We start from the raw sequence: 24,639 nt of genomic DNA, 5'->3' as shown, positions 1-24,639 counted from the left end.
TTTCGTATATGAATGGTATGAAAAATTATGGGGAGTAAAATGAAACGTTACGTTACGTTAAGGCTTGTTTACACGTTGATTAGTGTTAAGTTCGAGTACATACATTTGGTACTTGTGTTAAGTAGCAAATGACATGTATGTACTCGCACTTAACACTAATCAATGTACAAACTAGTGATCGTTATTAACGTGCAGTTTTCATAGCAAAGCATACGGTTGGCAAATAAATCCATACATGTATTTTTTTTTAGTATAACACATTTACTAATACATTAGAAAATCTTCTTCGACCTTTTATATTTACAAAAATACACCTATATCCTATGTCATGACAATGACATGCATTCGTGTCGTGGCATAAACATACAAATAAAGGTAAAAGTAAATAGTAAGTAGTAAGTTAAGGTTGTCTGGAAGAGATCGCTTTTTAGCGATAAGACCGCCTGTTGTTTACCTCTTCTTTATGTGTTGTATTATTTGTACTGTTTCTGTATTGAGGTGTGCAATAAAGTGTATTTATATTGTATTGTGAATAATAATTGCGTGCAACATTTTAACCCTTTGAACGCCAAGAACCCCTAAAGTCGTGGTTACTAGTCGTGCCCACAGCGCCAAGGACAACTATAGGTGTCATGGCGGACGCTGTCAAAGTAACCTTCACACTTTCGAGTAAGATTTACATTAGCTCCCCATTTCTAATAAGATTTTCATCAATTATCTCAGTAACGAACGACTCATCTGACATTACGAAGTCTAGATTATCTATGAACGTTGTTGGGACGTCACGTTTGTTTACATGATAAGACACGTAAGAATCAATACACTGTATACTAACATACATGCACTAATACGTCAGTGATAGCTACAGACATACGCCAGTGTCCCATGTTTATTTTGACCACAGCTGATTAGCTGCGCGTGCATCTCGATGCCATAACAGTTATGTCAGAGGGGAAAGTCGCCTACTGACCGACTTGCCGTTTTCGCTGGCGCCAGCGACGTAAGTGAGACAGTAGGTAAGTTATGACAAGCAAGTAATAACACGAAGAAGTAGCAACTTTTAAGAAAAGTTTTTTGATAAAAATATTTTATGATAAAAAATATTATCACTAAAAAAAGCACCTATAATTCATTTATATACGTTACATGTGCGTTTTTGCGTCACAAATTTCAATTTAAAAGTCCCCAGCAAGCTCGGTTCTCTATACAAACGTAGTTACGCTCTCATTTTATAACTAGTTAGATTGCTCTAAAACTTTTTACTTAATAAATAAATAATAAATAAATAAATATTATAGGACATTATTACACAAATTGACTAAGTCCCACACCCACAGTAAGCTTAAGTCCCACAGTAAGCTCAATAAGGCTTGTGTTGAGGGTACTTAGACAACGATATATATAATATATAAATATTTATGAATACTTAAATACATAGAAAACACCCATGACTCAGGAACAAATATCCATGCTCATCACACAAATACATGCCCTTACCAGGATTTGAACCCGGGACCATCAGCTTCGTAGGCAGGGTACTTACAACAGGATAAGGTATATCTAGTCCTATAATTAGTTTATGTAGCTTCAGATACCATAGTAACAAAAAACACAGCGAATTTGAGTTATTAAGGGGTCATCCATTAATTACATCACACGTTTAGGAGGAGGGAGGGGGTCAAGAACATGTGACATGTTGTGACAAGGGGGAGGGGGAGTCACAAACTTTGTGAAGTCACTTTAACTTCACCAGTATTTATTTAAAAAAATTATTCGCTGTACAGTTGAATAACGAGTTTTTAGAACGATAATCGTTTTATGCGATTAATTTTCTTTCCTAGTCGGTTTTGTGTTATAATTACTATTATTTCTTTGTCCAGAATAGTTTGATAAAATATTAATAGTGTGGTGCTTCTTCTCGCATGGTTACTCTAAACTATTGCTACTACAAGAATCGGGATACTTGCAGGTACTCTGACCTAACCAGTTCATTACGATGCGTCCTCTTTGACGGCCTCAACCCAAGTGAACGAGCCTGTCCAACATTTACCGTGTCCCCACCACTTGCTAAAACTACCGTGTTGCCAACAGTATAACGTTATTTTCCCAACTACCCCTGTATTAATCGGGGTAACATTATAATGTTGTCCCAGTATAATTATCGTCGTCGTAGCGGCCCGTCTTTGGAACGGACTTCCCTACGGCATCAAAAATGCTCAAAATAAGTTTGCATTTAAAAAATCCTTACGTGCTTTCTTTGCTAGCAGAATGAAAAAATAATAATGTATGGGTAAGCTCTATATGTTTTGTCGTTATTTATGTATATATTATAAGAAATATAAGTATGTATATTTATGTATGTATGTATTATGTATGTATGGTATGTTATTGTATTATATTTGGTTGTTGTTGTTAAAGTAGCACCGCCCACAATCTCTCTGCTTTGCCTAAAGGTTGACTGGTAGAGAATGCCTCATGGCATTAAGTCCGCCTTTTGTACTATAAGGTTTTCTTTTGTGCAATAAAGATTAAATAAATAAATAAATAAATAAATTATTATTGAACTGCTATCTTAAAAGTAAACATAAATAAATCATGACAATAGTAACAAATTCGATTCGCCGATTTTGTTGGAAAACAATGCGAAAAATGTGACGTCACACCAGGGGGGAGGGGTTTGCCAAATGTGACCAAGTGTGACAAGGAGGGGGGAAGGGTCAAAAAACCTAGAAATTCGTGTGATGTAATTAATGGATGACCCCTAATACAAAACTTGTTTTTGCTCTATTTACTTTGTTTTATAAACTGGAGCTATATAAACTAATTACAGGGCTAGATATACCTCATGTCATTGTATGTGCAAAGTTTCATTACAATCCAACGCGTAGTTTTAAAATGAGAACTCCATTTATATGGGAAGGTGAAATTCGGCCGAGCTTGCCGGGGACGTGGTTTCGGAGCAAATAGGTTGTGACAGACGGACAGACAGACAGACGCACGAGTGATCCTAGGTATAATGGTTCCGTTTTTTTCCCTTTGAGACACGGAAACCTAAAACACAATATCTCTGTTTTACCTAAAGGTTGACTGGTAGAGAATGCATCATGGCTTTAAGTCCGCCTTTTGTACTATAAGTTTTTCTTTTGTGCAATAAATATTAAATAAATAGATAAGTTAACACACTGGTGCGATTATAGTACATATTTTAAGGAAATAAAGAATATTTATTTTATTTATTTACATTGCGATTCAAGTGCGAAAAATAGGAAATTCTAAACGAGTGGCGATAAATTAAAACACAACCAAGAGTGTTTTAAATCGATACGAGTTGCGTTATCTATTCGCACATGTATCGTACAACGTTTTACAGTACATATGGCCCTTTAAATTTTCGACATAGTTACGTAATGTGCTAACTATTGCACTAGTGCGGTAAAGTAGCCATTTATATACTGTAAAATAAGTAGATAAATAGCAGGTTAGGTACAGTCGCCATCAGATATATTGGAACGGCCAAGGTATTCACAATTATCTGAACATGCACTCTAACGCTTTGGCAATAGAGGCATGTTCAGATATTTGTGAACACCTTGGCCGTTCCAATATATCTGATGGCGACTGTACTTGCTGTTAACCCCACAATCGTATAGATTATCTACATGATTATCTCATCACGTGAAGGGTCGGGTAAAGGCAGGTTTTCCTCCCTAGTGACATAACTGTTACATTACTCGTTTGAGATGCGAAACACGGTGCGCACACGCATAGGCTGGTTTCCTAGCTTGCCTAATCGTGAGATTAGGTATTGGGTGGACGACTATTCAGATGCTAGATTGAGATAGATTATTCAAGAACTAACTTACGAACTTTCACGATGTCCATTGTCGGTGGAGACCCTGTCTACGAAGTAGAGGTCCCGAGTTCAAATCTTGGTAAGGGCATTTATTTGTGTTATCATCACAAATATTTATTCCTGAGTCGTGGATGTTTTCTATGTATTGAATCTATATACGTGTATACACCGTGGAAACCGGACTAATCCCAACCAGGCCTAGTTTACCCTCTGGGTTGGAAGGTCAGATGGCAGTCGCTTTCGTAAAAACTAGTGCCTACGCCAAATCTTGGGATAGTTGTCAAGCGGACCCCAGGCTTCCATGAGCCGTGGCAATATGCCGGGACAACGCGAGGAAGAAGGACGTGTATACACCGTGGGTTGGTTTGGCTGGTTAACCCTTTACCAGGCTGACAGTTCAAAAATTACAATCGAATGTCAGTCTTACTCATCGAAAATAGAACACATGTTTGAAGAGCCGCATGTGGGAAATATATATTCCTTAGCCTGGTAAAGGGTTAACCCGATAGGCCAAGCCACCTATTTTATTTTTAACTAAGGAGTAGAGTTTGTGAAGTTAAGGCTTGTACTCTACAAGAGATCTGATAACTTGTTGACAGTGCGGGCCTTATGATCTCGTCTTGGCTACTTTTTACATGTTTTATTTGATGGGATCTTTATTTCTAAAAATATTTTTTTACAATTATATGAGTAACATATATTACTGTAGCCGCCGTGCAGGTCAGGATGTCGACGACTTAAATAAAACTTCGATTTATAATGAAGTGAAGTATAATCTTCCAAAGGGGTACTGGTTTACAAGGGTTCTTGTCAAAACGGTTCAATGTAGAAAGTAGGTGTTGATAGTATGGAGGATGATGAAAGAGTGATTTGCAATATTTGACTTGATCAGTACAAAAGGTTTAGATTTAAATGCTTCCAATTGGCCGCGTTACAGATTATGTGGAGCGCTCCTATTGGTGCTTTTAAAAAGCCTCCGAATACTAGCCGAGCCCGACGGCTGCGTTTAGCTACTGCATTGATTTTTATATAATATTAAGTTGCAGTCGCAACAATTACTTAAATAGTATTTTGTGCAATCGTGGTGTAATAGAGAGTTTTTTAGCCAGGTACCGTGTTTAAGTCTAAGTAATGTACGAGATTGAAAAGCTTGATTATATCACTAATTGTATACAATACTTTTTCTACGAGTCATCTAGAAAAACGGATTGGGAGGGATGTTAGTGTGGGATGCTACCTGCGTAGACACACTGGCACCGTCCCACCTCCAACGGACTAATGTAAAGGCGGGCGCAGCGGCGGAAAGCGCCGAAATTTTGAAACGTAGTAAATATAAGAGCCTCGGTAGAGAATACCATTTTGTACCATTTGGCGTTGATCCATGGGGTCTGGGACCCCTGGGACCGTGGACAAGTTTTTTAGGAGAACTCGCGAAACGTCTGGTTGACTTAACTGGTGACCGAAGACCTGGCGGCTTCCTCGCACAACGTATCAGTATTGCGATACAACGAGGAAATGCCGCCAGCATCCTTGGTACAATGCCTCAAGGGCCTATTTTAGATATAAGCTAGATATAGTAATCATCTGTATATATCCATTATGTATATTGTTATTGTAAATAAAGAATTATACAGTTTAAAAAAAACCTTTTTTTGTTAAATATAAAACCTAAATAAAACATGAAAATTGATAAGTATCTCAGTAGACATTGACATAAACGCGCGACTCCCGCCCCGCGCCCATTTAGTATTTTCTATGGGAGCGCGGCTGCACGTGATTGGTCATTTTTTTACGGTTGACTACAGCGTATCGAAATGAATATTATAGTTGAGTGGAAACCCATACATGAAAAGTTCGCAATTGTAGTTAGGTATACGAAATCTTCATTCATACATCACAGTCGACGAGTAGAATAACGAAGTATGTACAAAATGGACACAAAAACAAAACGCGGGTAGATCCGAACATGCTACACGTAGTAGGCGCGGTTGCTTACCAAATATGCCACAAAACGGTTTTTTTTTTTCTTTTTCATCACTTTCTCATGACATTGACTCTTTCCAAACATTAAATAAACAGATAACAATAAACAAATATAACATAACACATAACCTACATTTTCACTACCAGCTCAAGGCCGGGAGCGCTCTGAATACCATAATATATCGCCCTCATTATATTCATTAGAATTCATTACACTGTACTGTTACATTACGTAAGATACGTGTGCGCTGTGTTATAATGTGTTTGTAATAGTTTCCGTGTTTAAATAGGTGTTGATCGATTGATTACGTATAGCCCTTTGGTTGGAAGAAGGTAGTTTTTGAAAAGCAAGTTCTTACGAGCATTTTAAAATATTTTGATATAGCCTATTTAGATATGTAGCTTCAATTTAAGTTTTACATACAAAATTTGTGTTTTTTTCTATTTTGTTTATTTTACATAGGTCACTAGATAAGTTTTGCAATAGACAAAAAAAAAATATACAAAAATTCTTTATTTCTTAATAATATACATTTTTGTGATGCAGGGGATGGAGCCGCCCGGTAAGCAAAACAATGCTTGTGTTGGGAGGCACCGCTCTTCCCTAGATTTACAACTAGTACATATATATATTATATTATAACTACAAGTATATATATATATATATATATATATATATATATAGACAAATATGAAACAAAGAGGTCTATCACATATACTTTTTAAAACTATATTCCCATAGACAATGATTGGCCGGAAAACATTTACTTAATGTTTAATTTTACTTAATTTTTTTTTTATTTTGTATGGAAAAAATGCTTTATTAAATATGCGTAAATTGTCGTTAGTCCGACGTTTTCAACGTTAAAATCTATTTTTTAATAAGTAAATTTAAAAATAAATCAAATATTTTCCGGCCAAACACTGTCATGGAAATATAGTTTTATAAAATATATGCGATAGGCCATCTCATTGGTCCATATTTGTCTATTGCAAAACTTATCTAGTGACCTACGTATAAGCTGAAGGCCTACCGCGAACCACCTTCGACGTGTTGCCTCCCTGTCACGCTTACGTACGAATTTACAAGTGCGACAGAGAGGCAACACGTCGAACGTGGTTCGCGGTAGGCCCTCTGGAGCTATAGAAACTAATTACAGGCATAGATATATGTTCTTGGTCAAGCAAATCTTGTCAGTAGCAAAAGGCGGCAAATTTGAAAAATCACGGGTTAGCAACACTGTTTTAAAATAATTCCAATATCGCGTGTCATCTGTGTTTTATCTGTGGAAAGTGGATAGTGAATGACAGCCATCATGTTTGTTTACATTCTGAATCGTTGCTATTTCAAGATAAATTCCTGCTGTCACCATTTAATTTTATTGGTGTGATATTTCGGCGGTTTCGTGGGAATCTGCCGAATCCCGCACTAGAACAGGCGGCGCAACCGAAAACTGCGTCGTCAAAATTATATTTATATTTTAAGATTTTTATTATTGTATGTATGTTAGTCTGTAAGGTATGTATATATGGGCCATAATTGCCTGAAAATAAATGATATTTAATTTTTTTTTTAATTTTAATATCAAATTAGATAAGCTTGTGCATAAACTTAAGCAAAGACGACCAGTCTGGCCTAGTGGGTAGTGACCCTGCCTACGACGCCGATGGTCCCGGGTTCAAATGCCCCCTTTGAACTTCAAATCCTGGTAAGGGCATTTATTCGTGTTATGAACATGGATATTTGTTCCTGAGTCATGGGTGTTTTCTATGTATTTAAGTATGTATAAATATTTCTATATTATATATATCGTTGTCTAAGTACCCTCAACACAAGCCTTATTGAGCTTACTGTGGGACTTAGTCAATTTGTGTAATAATGTCCTATAATATTTATTTAATAATTATTTATAAAGTCAAGTTTTGGTTCGTTGTACATTGGTGCTTTTCTAAGCGCAATACCAAAGACAATGCTGCTTTTTGAGTCTTTTGAGTGTTGCCATCTTCACTTTGCTGTACATTGCTACTGACATACTTTGCTTGACAGACTATATATCTGATCTCATTGTATGTGCAAAGTTTCATTACAATCCAAGACGTAATTTTAAAATAAGAACGAAACTCCGTTTGTATGGGAAGGCGAAATCTGCTGAGTTTGCTGCGGACATTTAAGGTTATGCGACCTTTCTGTTGACATAAATAAAAGGAATAATAAAATTTTCCTTTATCCTTAAAGGTATGTCATATTATTTCCTTAAATTTTGCTAATGAATTATTATTTTTTTACACAAATTGTCTAAGTCCCACAGTAAGCTTAATAAGGCTCGTGTTGAGGGTACTTAGACAACGATATATATAATATATAAATATTTATAAATACTGAAATACATAGAAAACACCCATGACTCAGGAACAAATATCCATGCTCATCACACAAATACATGCCCTTACCAGGATTTGAACCCGGAACCATCAGCTTCGTAGGCAGGGTCACTACCCACTAGGCCAAACCGGTCGTCAAAACGAGTCGAGTATGACGCGTATCTCAGCCATCGCCTCCCTCAAACTTCATTCGGGAAAGTGGCGACCCGATCAACGACGCCACCGTAAGCAAACGGCCCGATTGTAAGAATGAGAAATGATAAGGACAAGTTCTAGATTAGATAAGTTCTCATTTCGATATCGTTTGTATGTCGTATAATTTGAGAAGCAGTTCGATTCGGGCAACCAATGTCACTTTGATGTTAGAAATATCGTAGATAGATCTTATTGGGATCACAGCGGAATCGAAATAAACGTCAATTTTGACATGTTGTGTAGTTATCGATCTTTCCCAGATCTTAAACGTGTTTTAATCATTTTTCGAATCAGGCCGAAAGTCTTTTAAGCGAGTTAACTTTAGTAATGTCGACAGTAAACACGGGTTTTCCCGGACGTTTTGGAGCCATGTAGGCCAATGATTCGTTTCAAAAGAATTGCAGATAATGTCAGTTTAACATCTAAATAGGCATTTATATATTTTTTATTATGTAATAGTCTTGAAATACCGCATTACGATATATTACCTTCAAGTAACAGGCGTTTATCCGCTGTAGCAATATCCTATGTGAGATTATATGTCTGAGTCTGAAATTATGCCGTATTCTTGAAGCTGTGGCCTTGATGTAAGAATAAAGGGTTTTAGTATGTATGTATGTCGGAAAATTAAAAACGCATTATAATTTGTTTAGTCGGTAGTGATCCTGCTTATGAAGCGGATGGTCCCGGGTTCAAATCCTGGGTATTAATTTATGTCATGATCACAGATATTTGTTCCCGAGTTATGGGTGTTTTCTATTTATTACAGTATTTATGAATAAAATAACAATAATGCTGCCTATATACGTCCCACTGGGCACTCCTTTTACGCGCGATAGGGCTTCGGTTATAGCCCCCATGCTGGCCCAATGCGGATTGGGGACTTCGAATACAGCTTTGAATTTCTTCGCAGATTTCCTCACGATGTTTTCCTTCACCGAAAAGCTACTAGTAAATATCACACGATATTACGTACATAAGTTCCGAAAACTCATTGGTACGAGCCAGGATTTGAACCCACGACCTCCGGATTGAAAGTCGATTTCTGAGATTTTTGTACGCAACTTTAATCGGCTAAGCTGCAATTTTCCTTATCGCACTAATTTTAGGAGCTTAATTATTCAAATCTGAAAAGGGGCTCAGCTGGGGTAAAAAATAATTGTTTTGTGTTGTTTTCTTAAGTGCCACGACGGTGGCAAACAAGCATACGGCCCGCCTGATGGTAAGCAGTCACCGCAGCCTATGGACGCTTGCAACTCCAAATGTGTTACATGCGCGTTGCCGACCCTTTAAAAACCTGTACACTCCTTTTTACGGTTCCGTAGCCAAATGGCAAAAAACGGAACCCTTATAGATTCGTCATGTCCGTCTGTCTGACACACTGACTGACACTTCCAAAGTGGTAAAATGTGTCCCCCCCTGTAACTTCTAAAATAACAGAATGATAAAACTAAAAAAAATATATGATATACATTACCATGCAAACTTCCACCGAAAATTGGTTGGAACGAGATCTAGTAAGTAGTTTTTTTTAATACGTCATAAATGGTACGGAACCCTTCATGGGCGGGTCCGACTCGCACTTGGCCGCTTTTTTTGAAGAACCCCATACTGTAGACCCTCGGCAAAACCTCATTCCACAGCCGGAGCATCCGCGGGAGAAAATTCCTCTTGAACCGCACAGTACGCGGCCATTTAGGTTCTAAGGTGTAACGATGAATACCTAGTGGTGAGATGAAGTGGCCGTTGGCATCATGTCAAACAATTGATGTTGTTACTTGATTAAACACGTAAGTCACACAAATACTCGCAAAACGTTAAACATACTGAACTAGTGGAGGAAGCAATCTCACCGATTCGTATTGTCGGTTACTTTCTCGTCTGCGGTAAGGCCGCGGGCGGATCGTTTACCGACAATACGTTGATTCTGACTATCACTCAGAAATAAACATAGTATACAAATAAAGATAGTATATGATGTTACTATAATGTTGTATTGAGTGAGAGAGATTAGACTGCACGATTGGCTCAAGTTCGTGAGTGACACCGCTGTACTGGCCCCATTTTTATAGCCCGTAAGGCCCGTCCTTAGATATACATGTCAATGCCGTAAATATACAGCCACCAGTGTTAGCCGAACGTCAATTAGAATTGACCAATAACCATTACAAATTGAACCGTAAACTGTTAACCGTCCGTTACGGCCGTTAACAGTTCAGACATGTAATGGTTAATGGTCAGTTCAGTCAGGTCAGACAGAGTGGGAGCCCGAAAATTCGAATCGGGGTACTGGCAGACCTCACCGGCGATGGCGGGAACTGGACTCCTTGAAGGAGTGTCCGGACACATCACTGGACAGAGATCAGTGGAGAGATTAGAGGGAGGCCTTTGCCCAGCAGTGGGACACGACAGGCTCCAAATAAAAATGGTCAGTTGTAATTAACGTTGGTAGAAACTCCCAAAGGGTTGTATATTTGTAACGATTGAGGATTTCGGCCGCGGACGTGCCCTCAAAAGCACTAACTTTGGTGCTTGGAATATCGGATAGTGCCAGGGTATCTACGCTGGTAGCATCCCAGAGGTAGCATGGGTCCATTTTTATCACCTGTCACTATGCCCGTCACTTTCACGCTTACATCGTTACATATTTGTTAGAACGTGACAGGCATAGTGACAAATGATAAAGACCACCTTAGCCCTACAGACAAGCGGCTGACATTCTCCAAGGCACCAGCGTCATTCCGTCAGGCCTCTTTCCATTGTCATACTGAAAAATCTACTCGTATAAATCATATGTATGCATGTAATGTATACTGTATACCAAATAGCAGCTAAATCAAATAAGCTGTTAGCAAACATCCAGACATGTGAACATGCGATGTATTAAGTGATTAGGTTAACGTAATTTAGTACGATTACAAATTTGGTGCAACCGATTCTTGAAACTTAGCAAACCTTTCGTTAATGTTCATCACACTTGGTCGAAAAATATCTTATTTCATGCAGGTGTACTGAAGAACAAAGACCTTTAATGAACAAAGACATTTATTGTTCATGCGGGAGGTATGAACTGTAAAAAAAAGGTTTTTAAATTGTGTCACTCATTCATACCAACCAAGTAGGTATAAATGAGTTTCACTTTAAGAAACTGACTTTCATAATTATTTTTTTTTGTTTATGTTAAAAAATATTTAATTTTATCAATGTAATAGACGTTTGAAATATTTTTACACAATTTTCAATCGTGGCTGAATGCCGGATAGGTCTGTGCCTTCGATGCCTAACCTGTCAAAAGTAACAATATAACGGACAAATGTTTGAAACGTCACGTATCAATGTATTTAAGAATTATTTCGCTTAAAATTTAGTTTTTCTTCGCAAGTGTGATAAAAAACATTGTCTGTAACTCCGGGGGTAACAATTTCACTTACCTCCCTCGTTGCACAATGTACTATTTTGTCTCTTTTTAACAAAGACAAATGTCAAAATGACAGAAGATAAGGGCAAACCAAAGGCTTTTTAGATTTGACGATAAGCATCTATGAATATCGGCACTAGTATGAAAGGTAGAGGCAAGGAATAGAATCTCCATAGGCAGAACTGTTGCAAAAGTGTCCAGCTGTCAGCTATAAATAATAGTTCCAAATCTCTCCAGAGTAGCGCTAGAGTAGCTAAGAACCTAGGCGTTGTTGATGGAGTGAATTGCGCTGTCTATGATTAGATTTTTTCCTCAAGTATTCTAAGTATTGTAGCGCCACCTATTTATGGTTTTTTGTCGGACACTTTTTGGTATATGGAGATTCTATTTCTTAACCCTACCTTCCATAGGCACAAGGCTCTAAGTTTTTATAGCACCATATGAGCGCTTCTACATTGTACAATCCGATATCGGATGTCGGAAATGTTGAATACGTCGGTGTATTCCCAGCTGTCCCCGCTGGGAACCGATGGATATAAGCGCTGCATACAAATCATTCCGAGTTGTCCCCGCCTCATGTATGGCGGCGGTCACGTGGGGCGGGCACAAATGAGAATACGTCCACAAAGTAGTAAAATCGTATACAGGGTGTAATTGTTAAATTTGATCATACGCTGAGTGGTAGATATATAGGTCATACTGAACAATTTTTACTATGGGGTCATCCCAAATCGCGAAAAAAGGCCGCCTCATACAGTTTGATGAACATGTATGTTTTCTATGGAACAGCTGATAATTTTCTCGATATCGGGGTTCCTAGGCTCTCACTAGCTTCCTTTACCTAGTTAATAATATAATAAAAAATAGTTAATAAACAATTGGTAATTCAGTTACAGTCTTATACAACTTGTATGAAATATAGCCCAACGTAACAACATGCAATGTAATTTAGTAGTTCAATATACATATTTATGCTTACCCGCCTCTTCAGTACCCCTAGTGTACATTTATTCGATAGCGAAACGTGACGTACGCGTTTGCGTTACGTGTCATTTTGTATGGGATTTTGAGTTTCCAAAACGTCCCGCTTGGCGCGCTGTTTCTAAATCCCATACAAAATGAGACTTAACGCAAACGCGTACGTCACGTCTCGCTATCGAATAAATTTACACTAGGGGCTCTGATCTTCGTAACTATTGCATACATAACTATTCGGATATCCGCACAGGAACTTACACGCAATTAGTCCAATTACATGTATGTAATGCTTATCTAAGGTGGGCGGCTAGTATTCTATCGGGTTATGTGTGCGGTGGACGTGTGGAAAAGTGAGCAAAAAATGCAAAAAAAGGGGTGGGATGTGGTCTGAAAGTAAACGTAATCGTTAAAAAATTGATATGTAAAGTGAAGTGTAGTTTTAATACCGATCATATTTGTTTTTTCTGTTTCGGTTATGTTTTACCAAATTCTCAGATATTGAATTTGTGGTCAACTTGTACATTTTGATGACCTACAAGTTTTAGTTCTATGTTTTGACTTCAATGTTTTTCATTTTAGTTGTACTTAGAGGTACTATCTAGTGGGATTTTAATTTTTAATATGCTTCCATTTCTTAACCTGAATTATCTTTTTCTGTAAAAAGTATTTATTTACAATAACAATATACATAATGGATATATACCTACAGATGATTACTATAACTAGGTTATATCTAAAATAAGCCCTTGAGGCATTGTACCAAGGATGTTGGCGGCATTTCCTCATTGTATCGCAATACTGATACGTTGTGCGAGGAAGCCGCTAGCTCTTCGGTCACCAGTTACGTCAACCAGACGTTTCGCGATTACTCCAAAAAACTTGTGCGCGCTGGGACCCCATGGACCTAGAGTTTCAACGCGTTTCTTTTTCTTAATTTATAATATCATAGAGTATCTAAGTATTCTAAAATACTAGGTACTTTTATCATTTTACGCCCTCAGTGCCCCTACGCCCATGTTGTCAGTCAAAACGGTTGGCTGGTCGGAGTCTTTTACAGATGGCACCAGCATAGGTTTTACCTGTCCCCAGTAATCCCCATACGTATCCCCAGAATTATGTAAAATACTTGTTTTTATTTGCCAAATGTCATAGAACAAAACTATAAGTCTGTATCTTTAGGTATTTAAAAAAAGCGGCCAAGTGCGAGTCGGACTCGCGCATGAAGGGTTCCGTACCATTTGAGACGTATTAAAAAAAATCTACTTGCTAGATCTTGTTCAACATTTTACCACTTTGGACACACATTTTACCACTTTGGAAGTGCCTCTCGCGCAAACTATTCAGTTTAGAAAAAAATGATATTAGGAACCTAAATATCATTTTTGAAGACCTATCCATAGATACCCCACACGTATGGGTTTGATGAAAAAAATTTTTTTTTTAATTTTATGACGTATAAAAAAAACTACTCACTAGATCTCGTTCAAACCAATTTTCGGTGGAAGTTTGCATGGTAATGTATATCATATATTTTTTTTAGATTTTTCATTCTGTTATTTTAGAAGTTACAGGGGGGGGGACACACATTTTTTCACTTTGGAAGTGTCTCTCGCGCAAACTATTCAGTTTAGAAAAAAATGATATTAGAAACCTAAATATCATTTTTGAAGACCTATCCATAGATTCCCCATACGTGTGGGTTTGACGAAAAAAATTTTTTTTTTAAATTTTATTTCGTATTAAAAAAAAACTACTTACTAGATCTCGTTCAAACCAATTTTCGGTGGAAGTTTGCATGGTAATGTATATCATATATTTTTTTTAGATTTTTCATTCTGTTATTTTAGAAGTTACAGGGGGGGGGACACACATTTTTTCACTTTGGAAGTGTCTCTCGCGCAAACTATTCAGTTTAGAAAAAAATGATATTAGAAACCTAAATATCATTTTTGAAGACCTATCCATAGATACCCCACACGTGTTGGTTTGACGAAAAAAATTTTTTTTTTTAATTTTATTTTGTATTAAAAAAAAAACTACTTACTAGATCTCGTTCAAACCAATTTTCGGTGGAAGTTTGCATGACAATGTATATCATATATTTTTTTTAGTTTTTTCATTCTGTTATTTTAGAAGTTACGGGGGGGGGGGACACACATTTTACCACTTTGGAAGTGTCTCTCGCGCAAACTATTCATTTTAGAAAAAAATGATATTTGAAACCTCAATATCATTTTTGAAGACCTATCCATAGATACCCCACACGTATGGGTTTGATGAAAAAAGATTTTTTGAGTTTCAGTTCTAAGTATGGGGAACCCCCAAAATTTATTGTTTTTTTTCTATTTTTATGTGAACATCTTAATGCGGTTCATAGAATACATCCACTTACTAAGTTTGAACAGTATAGCTCTTATAGTTTCGGAAAAAAGTGGCTGTGACAGAATCGGACAGACAGACGGACATGACGAATCTATAAGGGTTCCGTTTTTTGCCATTTGGCTACGGAACCCTAAAAAGGTAAACAAACAATATGTACATTTTCGGGTAGTTTTAATATTTATTGGTTAACCAACCAAATACAAAACCGCCTGGATCTGTCACTAAACGACCTGACTTTAAACCTACATTATTTCATCATGTAATGTTTTCATCTAGCCGCAACTGGCTTAAGGAGCCATTTGAGGGTAGATTTTGTTTACCTTTTTAGGGTTCCGTAGCCAAATGGCATAAAACGGAACCCTTATAGTTTCGCCATGTCCGTCTGTCTGTCTGTCTGTCTGTCTGTCTGTCTGTCTGTCTGTCTGTCTGTCCGAGGCTTTGCTCCGTGGTCGTTAGTGCTAGAAAGCTGAAATTTGGCATGGATATATAAATCAATAAAGCCGACAAAGTCGTACAATAAAATCTAAAAATTTAATTTTTTTTAGGGTACCTCCCCTACACGTAAAGTGGGGGTGAATTTTTTTTTCGCTTCAACCCTAGAGTGTGGGGTATCGTTGGAAAGGTCTTTCAAAACTAATAGGGGTTTTCAAAAAACATTTTTTGATAAAGTGAATATATTCGGAGATAATCGCTCCGAAAGAAAAAAAATATGTGTCCCCCCCCCTCTAACTTTTGAACCATAGGTCCAAAAAATATGAAAAAAATCGTGGAAGTAGAGCTTAAGAAAGACATTAAATGAAAACTATAGCGGACATGATCAGTTTAGCTGTTTTTGAGTTATCGCAAAAAGTTTTCCCTTCATAGTAAAAAGACTTACTTTAATTAGGTACTGATTATGCAAATTTGCCTATTTGTTTAACTCGGGTGAAAGGTACCGTTTCATCCCTTGGTTAACAATTTACTATACTTTAAGCTCCAGTTTAGCTTATTGTGACGGAAGAGTAACTACGGAACCCTACACTGAGCGTGGCCCGACATGCTCTTGGCCGGTTTTTTAAATACCTAAAGATACAGACTTATAGAGAGAGGTAAACCCGATGCTGGCGCCATCTATGTAAACTATTGACAACTGCCAACCCATTGTTGTCAAAATTTCTGTCAATCAACAGGAATTGAAAATGAGAGAACTAACAGTAATTTAAGATTACTGTGATGTGCCGAATTGAAAATGAAGTTAATAATTATAATATTAATGTTCCTTCTTGCTGGTTTGACAAATGAAGTGAGAATCATACGAGTGATACGGAGGAGTGAAAAGAAAATACCGAAAGTGGACTGGGAGAACTATACGTTTGAAGGTATAAGTAAAGTATGTGTGTGGTCGTAGAAAAGGTATTGTATGCAACGTTGTTTAACTGAGTCAAAAAATACTCGTGGCGTCTTTGTTAACTATTGTCGGCTCAAATTGTTACTCACGCCACTCGCCTTTTTTGACCTCTCTTAAACAACGGTTGCATAAAATACTATTATATACCATACCACGGTTACAGTTTTGGCAAAAAATCAAGTAAGTGAAACCGTGGTATCTAAATATTTTATTTTGGAGGTTTCGTTTCGTTCAGGCAAATAATATTTAAAATCCGCTTTACTCAACATCGATAGACAACATTTTCCTTTATTTTAAGCTGTTTGTTAAATATTAGCTGCTTTTTATGCTGTTTATGTACTTAATTTACTAATAAACAGTATTTTGTTAATTACGTCAAATTAAGTTCGCATAATTAAAATTATGCTAAAAAATTAATTCGCAAATTAAAGTCTGCATTTATGTCAACTATAAATGCATAGATTTTAATTTAAATATAAAATCTAAATGGTAGCGAATAAAATAACGCGATAACAGTATCTGTTACCCTGGAATACTTTTCCAACTAGTTATAAATCTCGACAGTTTGCGTTCAAAAGTATCTGTTACAGACTTACATTTCAATTTTTCTATAGTGACAGGTTTACTAATAAGACTTGATTTTTATATACAAATACGTTTAAAAAAACGATAAAAATCTAACAAAAAAGTTTTTTTGTGCGAAATATACTTAAACTCATTTATTTATTTATTTTCTTTTGGGCTCAGAAATGCGTGATTAAAATCTTTCTCGTGATATACCGTATATAGTGACATGGTCGCCAAGTCGACACAGAGTAAAACGAACTAATAGACATTTTTTATAATCTGTATAATCTCAATAATATTCTGTTCCTTTCATTCCAGGCTGCGGCATAGCTGTCGGAAAGCAGACAGCGCAGCGGCGCATCGTCGGCGGCGACGATGCGGGCTTCGGAACGTTCCCCTGGCAAGCTTACATCAGGATAGGCTCCTCCAGGTACCTTGTTACAGGGCTATAAGGTTCAATTTCCAATTGTATCTCCTTTGTTATACAATTAAACGCTATTCTATATTTTATTACAATAATGTGGATACAAATTCAAACCTAGTTTATAAAACTTAAATTATACTAAAAATAAAATACTAATCCCCTATCAACATTTGGAAATTTTTCGTAGTTTATAAACATACCGTCAACCGGGGTGATTAGGCATGGCTGGGGTGAATAGGGACAAAAGTTAAAATGTGATTTGGAAAGAAAGAAAATAAATTTTTTTAACGCTCCAACTTATACATAAAATAAGAAGACATGCATACATCCGTGGCGCTGGTTTTCAGTGGAGACCTCACTTAAAAAACGCTTTCAGGGGTTTATTGGGGCTGCCCTGGCGCTGCAGCGCGTCAGCAATGTTCGCTGAGTGGAGCACAGACGGCTTCCACGCAGTGCTGCGTAAGAGGGTGGCGTCCCTGTGGGACCGCGTGCGGGGCAGCACCAACACTCTCCTGAGGGTGATTGCGGAAAGGGTGGATAGCCCTCTTATAACTCACTGGATGACAATGCATGTTAGATCCAATGAGCATTATGTGTTCCACTAACATTAATGTTAACTTTATTTTTAAGATTTTTCTTGTTATTTTACTAACACAGTCTTGTAGACAAAAATATGGATACTTGGTGTCTGAATTAAATATTTTCATTTCATTATATATATATTTCATTTCATTTCATTTCATTTAAAACTAAAAGTTAGTGGTGACACGTCCGCCAACGACACACAGAAGAACAGACATTTCTTAATAACTTAATAAATGCCCTTAGAGATTGTATGATACAAAATCTACTGTTACTTTTAATCTAATGATACAATTTGTGTAAGTATTTTGTAATGAATTGTCAGGTAAATCATATTTAATGGTTTGTCCCTATTCACCCCAGCCATCTCTATTCACCCCGATTGGCGGTACATTAAATAAAGGGTATCTTTGATTTTGATTAAGCGTTGATCATTTTTGTGACGATCAATGTTACCCCGCGGTTCAAAGAATCCCCAGTTTAAAGTACTTAGTAGTACTGTCGCGGACTTAAATTGTCGAGCTACTTAGGTTTCAAGCTAATTTGGTTGTAATACTAACTGTATGAAATGTCCAATGTAAAGTGAATGCTAAGTGGCTTATCAATTTAAGTCCGTGACTTTACATATGAATCTAACCTAAAAATACTCTACTTAAACTTAAAATGATGTATTATATCATGTACAAATACACTTACAAGTAAATTAATAACACTAAACAAATTGTATAAATGAACACATCACATTCACATAATACACAGGTGATTAATTGTTATGATTAATCATACGCTCAGGGGTGGATATGTATACTGAACAACTTTTAGTATGAAACCAACCATTTTAATATATTGATCAGCGGATCAGCATTGTTGTAGCATGCGGCCAGCTTTCCGGGCATCCTACCAAGCGACCAGGATTTAGGGCAATTTTCATGGGCGTAGGGAGGTACAGGCAGAGGCAGCTGCCCCTCCCTAGACCTCAAATTTTACATACAAAGAATCAGAATCAGTTCACTGGCTGGCTACTCACTTAGCAATGTTCTTTATTTATTAGTTTTTAATTAAAGTGTTTCATTATTATGTTTTTCGTTGACGTTTAAACTACTTTCGGTGAATCACATGTCAATGTTTTCTATGGAACAGCTGATTTTTCTTTGCGATCGGGTTTGGCCCCAAAGTAAAGTAGTTCCGTATGACCCACATATTCACCCGTCAGCGTATGGTCAAACGTAAACATTTCAGATTGTATGTAACACCGAAATTAAACCTAAGGGGCATAGAAGTGATAAAAAGTACCGTCACGTACCCGACACTTTTTTGGAATGCTCCTAGATTATCTACCTGGAGCAACATTCGAATATAAAAATCTATTTTTGATTTGTTATTATTTACAGTGCATTTGGGTGACGTTTCGATGTCTTTTTTTACTACGTCGGTACACGTCGCCATAGTACAACACTGTGTGGTAGGGCACAGCACAGGGGATGTCATTCCAGATCTAGAGCAGAGCCCAACTTTGGAAGTACCTCCACCTTACAGAAAACCGCAGCCAAATAACACTAGACCCTACTCATAGTGTTGTGTTCCTGCCGGTGAAAATGTTGCCAGAGCTCAATGAGGGTGCGGAGTGTTGGGATCGGCAACGCGCATGTAATCCCTCCGGAGTTGCAGGTGTACATAGGCTACGGTGACCGCTTACCATCAGGCGGGCCGTATGCTTGTCTGCCACTGACGTAGTATAAAAAAGTTTACGTCCGAATGTCACCTTAATGCTGGTGTGGATGCAAAAGATGCGGGAAATGATATCAACATCAAATCGTTATGAATTTTTAAGTTCGAATAGCCTCCTGCTTTTAATTCTAACACTTCATTCGCCATCATGCTTATCCAAAACAAGTAAACGTATTTTAACGCTTAAAACACTTTGCTCATAGCTTTATGTGTACTTAACCCTTTCTTACACCTAAGTCCAAAAGTATGGAAATAAGCTTATATTTTAATAGAAAAGTGTGTTTTTTAGCGATGTTATATATACTACTCATTAGAAACAAAATGGTAAATATAATAGTAGAACATTTTAAAAATAAATTACTCAAACTACTGAAGTTGCGGCTATGATATTTGCCAGTTCAACATTTTTCAAAGCAATTAAAAGGGTATAATTATGTTACTTTATCCTAATTAACTTTTTTGTTTTTGACAATATTTTAGGATGTTTTGATATTTAGCGAGTATTTTTAAACTTTTGTGGTTGCTTAATGTAAGTTTTAGGTTAAAATTATAAAATAAAGACATAAACATTAGATATTAAAAAAACCTTGTTTCCATACTTTACTTGGGTGTATACAATGTAGTTTATATACACACATTTTGAGGTTTTTACACAACTGTCCAAAAACGTGTAATGTTTTCATGATTCATGTTTGTACTTTTTTCCCAGGCTGGATCACGGAGTATTCCCATTTGTATCCCGGCCTCATGTATGGCGACCAAGGGTCGGAAACCGGTTAAATTTCCAAACCGTTATCGTTACCGGTTCAACCGTTATTACCGTGTTCGGTTTCACTCGAAAAACTGTTATTTTTAAACCGGTTTTATGAGAACAGTTGTTGTAAAATTTACCGGTTTATAACAATAAAAACCGGTTTCTTCCTATGTCGATGTCTATGTTTACGTGGCACACCACCAGGCCGACCGGCCGTTGCGGCGCTTGTCGGATAAACCGGTTTTTGAAGCTTACAATAAAGTTCTTAAAACGTTCGTGTTCTTATAAAAGTTCGGAGGTAAACTGAAATAAACGGGTATTTACCGGTGTTTTTTAAACCGGTTCCGAGTCTTGATGGCGACGGTTACGTGGGGTGGGAATAAATAGGAATACACCAGAATGACACAGCTTTTAACTCTTTTGTGTTAATTTAAAACACAGAGTTAATTTTTTTGTAACCTAACAATAAAAATTGAATTTGACTTGCTGTGAAAAAAAATGAAAATATAGATAGAGTCAGACTAAACTATGTTAGCAGCGATTTTGATAACCTGTGCAAGTGCAAGTGTTAAGTAAAAGTCATAATTTCATAGAAGATTGACGTTTAAAATAACACTTGCTTAAAATGACCTGGGCTGTCAAATTAAATTCCATTAAAATTCATTTATTTCAAGTAACATAATAACTCATAATAACATAATTAGATTAGTATCGCCACTAACCACTAAACCACTACAAACTAAAATATAGTGGTAGTCAAAACCACTGCTAACTTATTTTGGTCTAACTCTATTACGGAGTTCGATACCTACGTACTGTCGAAAATTAATTAATTGCTGCTGATTGAAAATGTTCACAGCATTTGTCAAATTAATTTATGAACTAATTTAATAGTTGTAACACACCCCGATTTTAAAACGAGTAAATTAAAATTCCGAAAAATAAATATCGTAAAAAGGGTATATTGGGAATCCGTGGGGCTAATTGAAACTCTTCGTCTTAACCGTTTCACTCTTGACAGAGTGGTCGTGGTCATCATCGGATGTTGACGTGCTTCACAACACGCCGCCATTCATTGGCTGACTTCCTGGCACATTTGTGTGTCAACCCATCCATTGCAGTTTGCCGTTCTTCTCTGTTGGGTGCCTACTTGGCACATTTGTGTATCAACCCATCCACTGCAGCTTTGTCCTGGTCCGTCCATCTCACCTCATTAATTGAAAGTAAACTAACATCTCATTACTAAAAAACAACTAACTAAATGTCTCAATTGATGGCTACGAAATGGGCGCTAGGAGCTTTGGTTTCGTGTAGGTATTGAACAAAATCCGAACTCAATGACGGACGAACTAATTAGCCAAATAAATAACTGAACTTTGGGAATAAAGGAATAAATTCACTTAGTATCGTAAAGCCGATTTTCTAACAGGTAACACATAGTTCGCAAGACTAATTTTTGTGTAAATAGTAATAAAATATTTTTTGAACTGTTATGCAAATATTTCATTCAGTTTGTTCGAAGCAAAAAGCTTCCAATTCTGATAATAATTCACCATCATTAAATCATTTCCCTTAACGTTTAGAATAATATGTGACCTCAAAGATTCGACATTTTAAATTAGCCCCTTTCTTTGGATCTCAAATAGCCCCTCTTTACGATATATGGAAGTATTTACTTTTGATAAAAAAATTTTTTTACTCTATACAAAAAAATTAATAATGTACTTGTTTTGAAATGGTATTGGTATTTCTATGAATAAAAACCTACTAATACGTGTATTAATGAATTCCAGATGCAACATGCTTATGTCGATTTTCGAGCTTATCGGGTGGAAGCAGTGTTGGATAGAGAGGTAAATGTGCGAAAGAGATAGCCCGATATCGGTAACTGGTAGAAAATGGTACCAGCGTGGTAGAAATGGTAGAAACTGCTAAAAAGGAATCTGAGTGTTTGGTAGTTGCAGGCATGAAAATGGGAAAAAAGTTATTAAAAGGGGTTACATTTACCTCTTTGAAGGACATTTTCTAAAGGTAGAATTATCTATTTTACGAAAATATATCAATAATTAGTTACCTAGCAAGAATTTTATCAATAAAGAGTTTATTTTTATGAATTTCATTTTACACGTTTTAATTTTTAGTATTGTTGGGAGTTTTATGAATAATTATTTATTTTTAACAGTATTCTGACATTTCGTGAAACGGAAAACGATGACTCGTAGAAAAGGCCTTCAAAGATACATAGATGCGAGTGGGAAAACAAAAAAGTTTTTTTTTTAATATGCAGGAAGTATTTTAGATTTTTTAAGCACACTTAGTAGAAAAAGGTAGAAAATATATTTTCATATTTTGGCGAATGTCTTAGATAGCAAATGCATTTTAAAACTGCATATTCTTATAATTTCTCATTGTCATGGCTTCTTTAGAAATGGTTTTAGAGTAGATAGAGTCGGACCAAGATAAGTTGGCAGCGATTTTGATAGCCCAGCACGTGCAAGTGTTAAGTAAACGTCATATTTTCTTAGAACTTTGACGTTTAAAATAACACTGTCTAGGCTGTCAAAATCGCTGGTAACTTATCTTGGTCTGACTGTAAATGCATGTAGCATGATATAATTACAGTATGGATATTTATATCTGAAAGGAGTTGATTGGATTGTATAATTAAAATTTGTAAATTCACAGTATCATTTTTTAAATATATTTTGTGTATTTGTTTAATTTTGCTGTTTTGCTCTTGATCTTCTGTCTCGTGTTTTTCTTTACTTATTTCGTAATGTACTATTTTTATTATTCCTGTCTACTTTTTCGCACATTTTTCTTCTCGTATACTTAAGAATGTAAATTAATATAGTTTAACTCAAAACTAACACTTTAACCGCTGTAAATCATGTAAGAAACATATTTGAGGTAAGTGATATCTTTTTCTTTTTTAAATTAAGTTCGAATTATATTTGTGTATACGCTCAAAAATATGAGTATCATATTATTCTGATTGAATTCGGTCCACTTTGTATGGATACAATATTATATCTAATACAAAGTTACCCTTGAGTTTCCCCTTGAATTGTATTTTATTTAATTTTTTTCTGTGCGTCCCAAAATTAATGTTTCTAGCTATTCTCCAATTTGTTTTCGGAAATATACAGGTTTTATATTTAGATTTGTCTTTTCTGCTCCCGAAAGTTAAGTTAAAAATAAATGCTTTCAAAATTTCACAACCATAAATTATATTTCAATATTCTTAACTTTCGGATAAAGAAGAGTAAAATAATAGTACATTACGATACAAGTGCGAAAAATAGGATATTCGAAACGAGTGGCGATAAATTAAAACACGACCGAAGGGAGTGTTTTATATCGACACGAGTTGCGAATTACCTATTCGCACATGTATTGTACGACGTTTTATACAGTACATATGGCCCTTTAAATGTTCGACTTAGTAACGTAATGTGCTAATTTTCGCACTTGTGCGGCAATGTAGCACCATATGTACTGTAAATATATTTTGTCTTGTATGACCATTTTAATAATCGTAAATATCTACCTAGGTCTTTTCTTCTTAGTCGTATACTCTTGTCAGAGTAGTTGTGGCCATTGCGGTCGTTGTACGGCTTATTCGCTGTTTCCCGTAATACCTAGGTACCTACCTAATAATAAAACGAAGTAAAAATCCTTTACAGTACATATGGTGCTACTTTGCCGCACTAGTGCGAAAATTAGGACATTAAGTACGTTACTCTGTCGACCATTTAAAGGGCCATATGTACTGTAAAACGTTGTGCAATACATGTGCGAATAGGTAATTCGCAACTCGTGTCGATTTAAATCACTCTCTTCGGTCGTGTTTTAATTTATCACCACTTGTTTCGAATTATCTATTTTTCGCACTTGTATCGTAATGTACTATAAAGGTAACTGTAGTCGTAATTATTATCTTTTAATAACATTCAATACAGTTTTAAAATCAGGGAAATGTCGTATATCTTACAATATTTTTACT

The 24,639-nt window shown here is 36.3% G+C and overlaps 1 protein-coding gene across 2 annotated transcripts in view; it reads left to right on the top strand.

Moving 5' to 3' along the window:
• The window catches only part of LOC133532052 (serine protease 33), an 87,235-nt gene that overhangs the window by 51,810 nt on the left and 10,786 nt on the right, over nucleotides 1–24,639 (top strand). For both annotated transcript variants that reach the window (XM_061870544.1, XM_061870543.1), the window contains one exon: nucleotides 17,464–17,575. In XM_061870544.1, the coding sequence (XP_061726528.1) occupies nucleotides 17,464–17,575 (112 nt within the window). The remainder of the gene's footprint in view (nucleotides 1–17,463; nucleotides 17,576–24,639) is intronic.

The sequence above is a fragment of the Cydia pomonella genome, chromosome 26 (genome assembly GCF_033807575.1).
Source record: "Cydia pomonella isolate Wapato2018A chromosome 26, ilCydPomo1, whole genome shotgun sequence".
Classification (NCBI taxonomy): domain Eukaryota; kingdom Metazoa; phylum Arthropoda; class Insecta; order Lepidoptera; family Tortricidae; genus Cydia; species Cydia pomonella.
The sequence above is the reverse complement of the archived record's forward strand: the minus strand, read 5'-3'. Positions and strand labels throughout refer to the sequence as shown.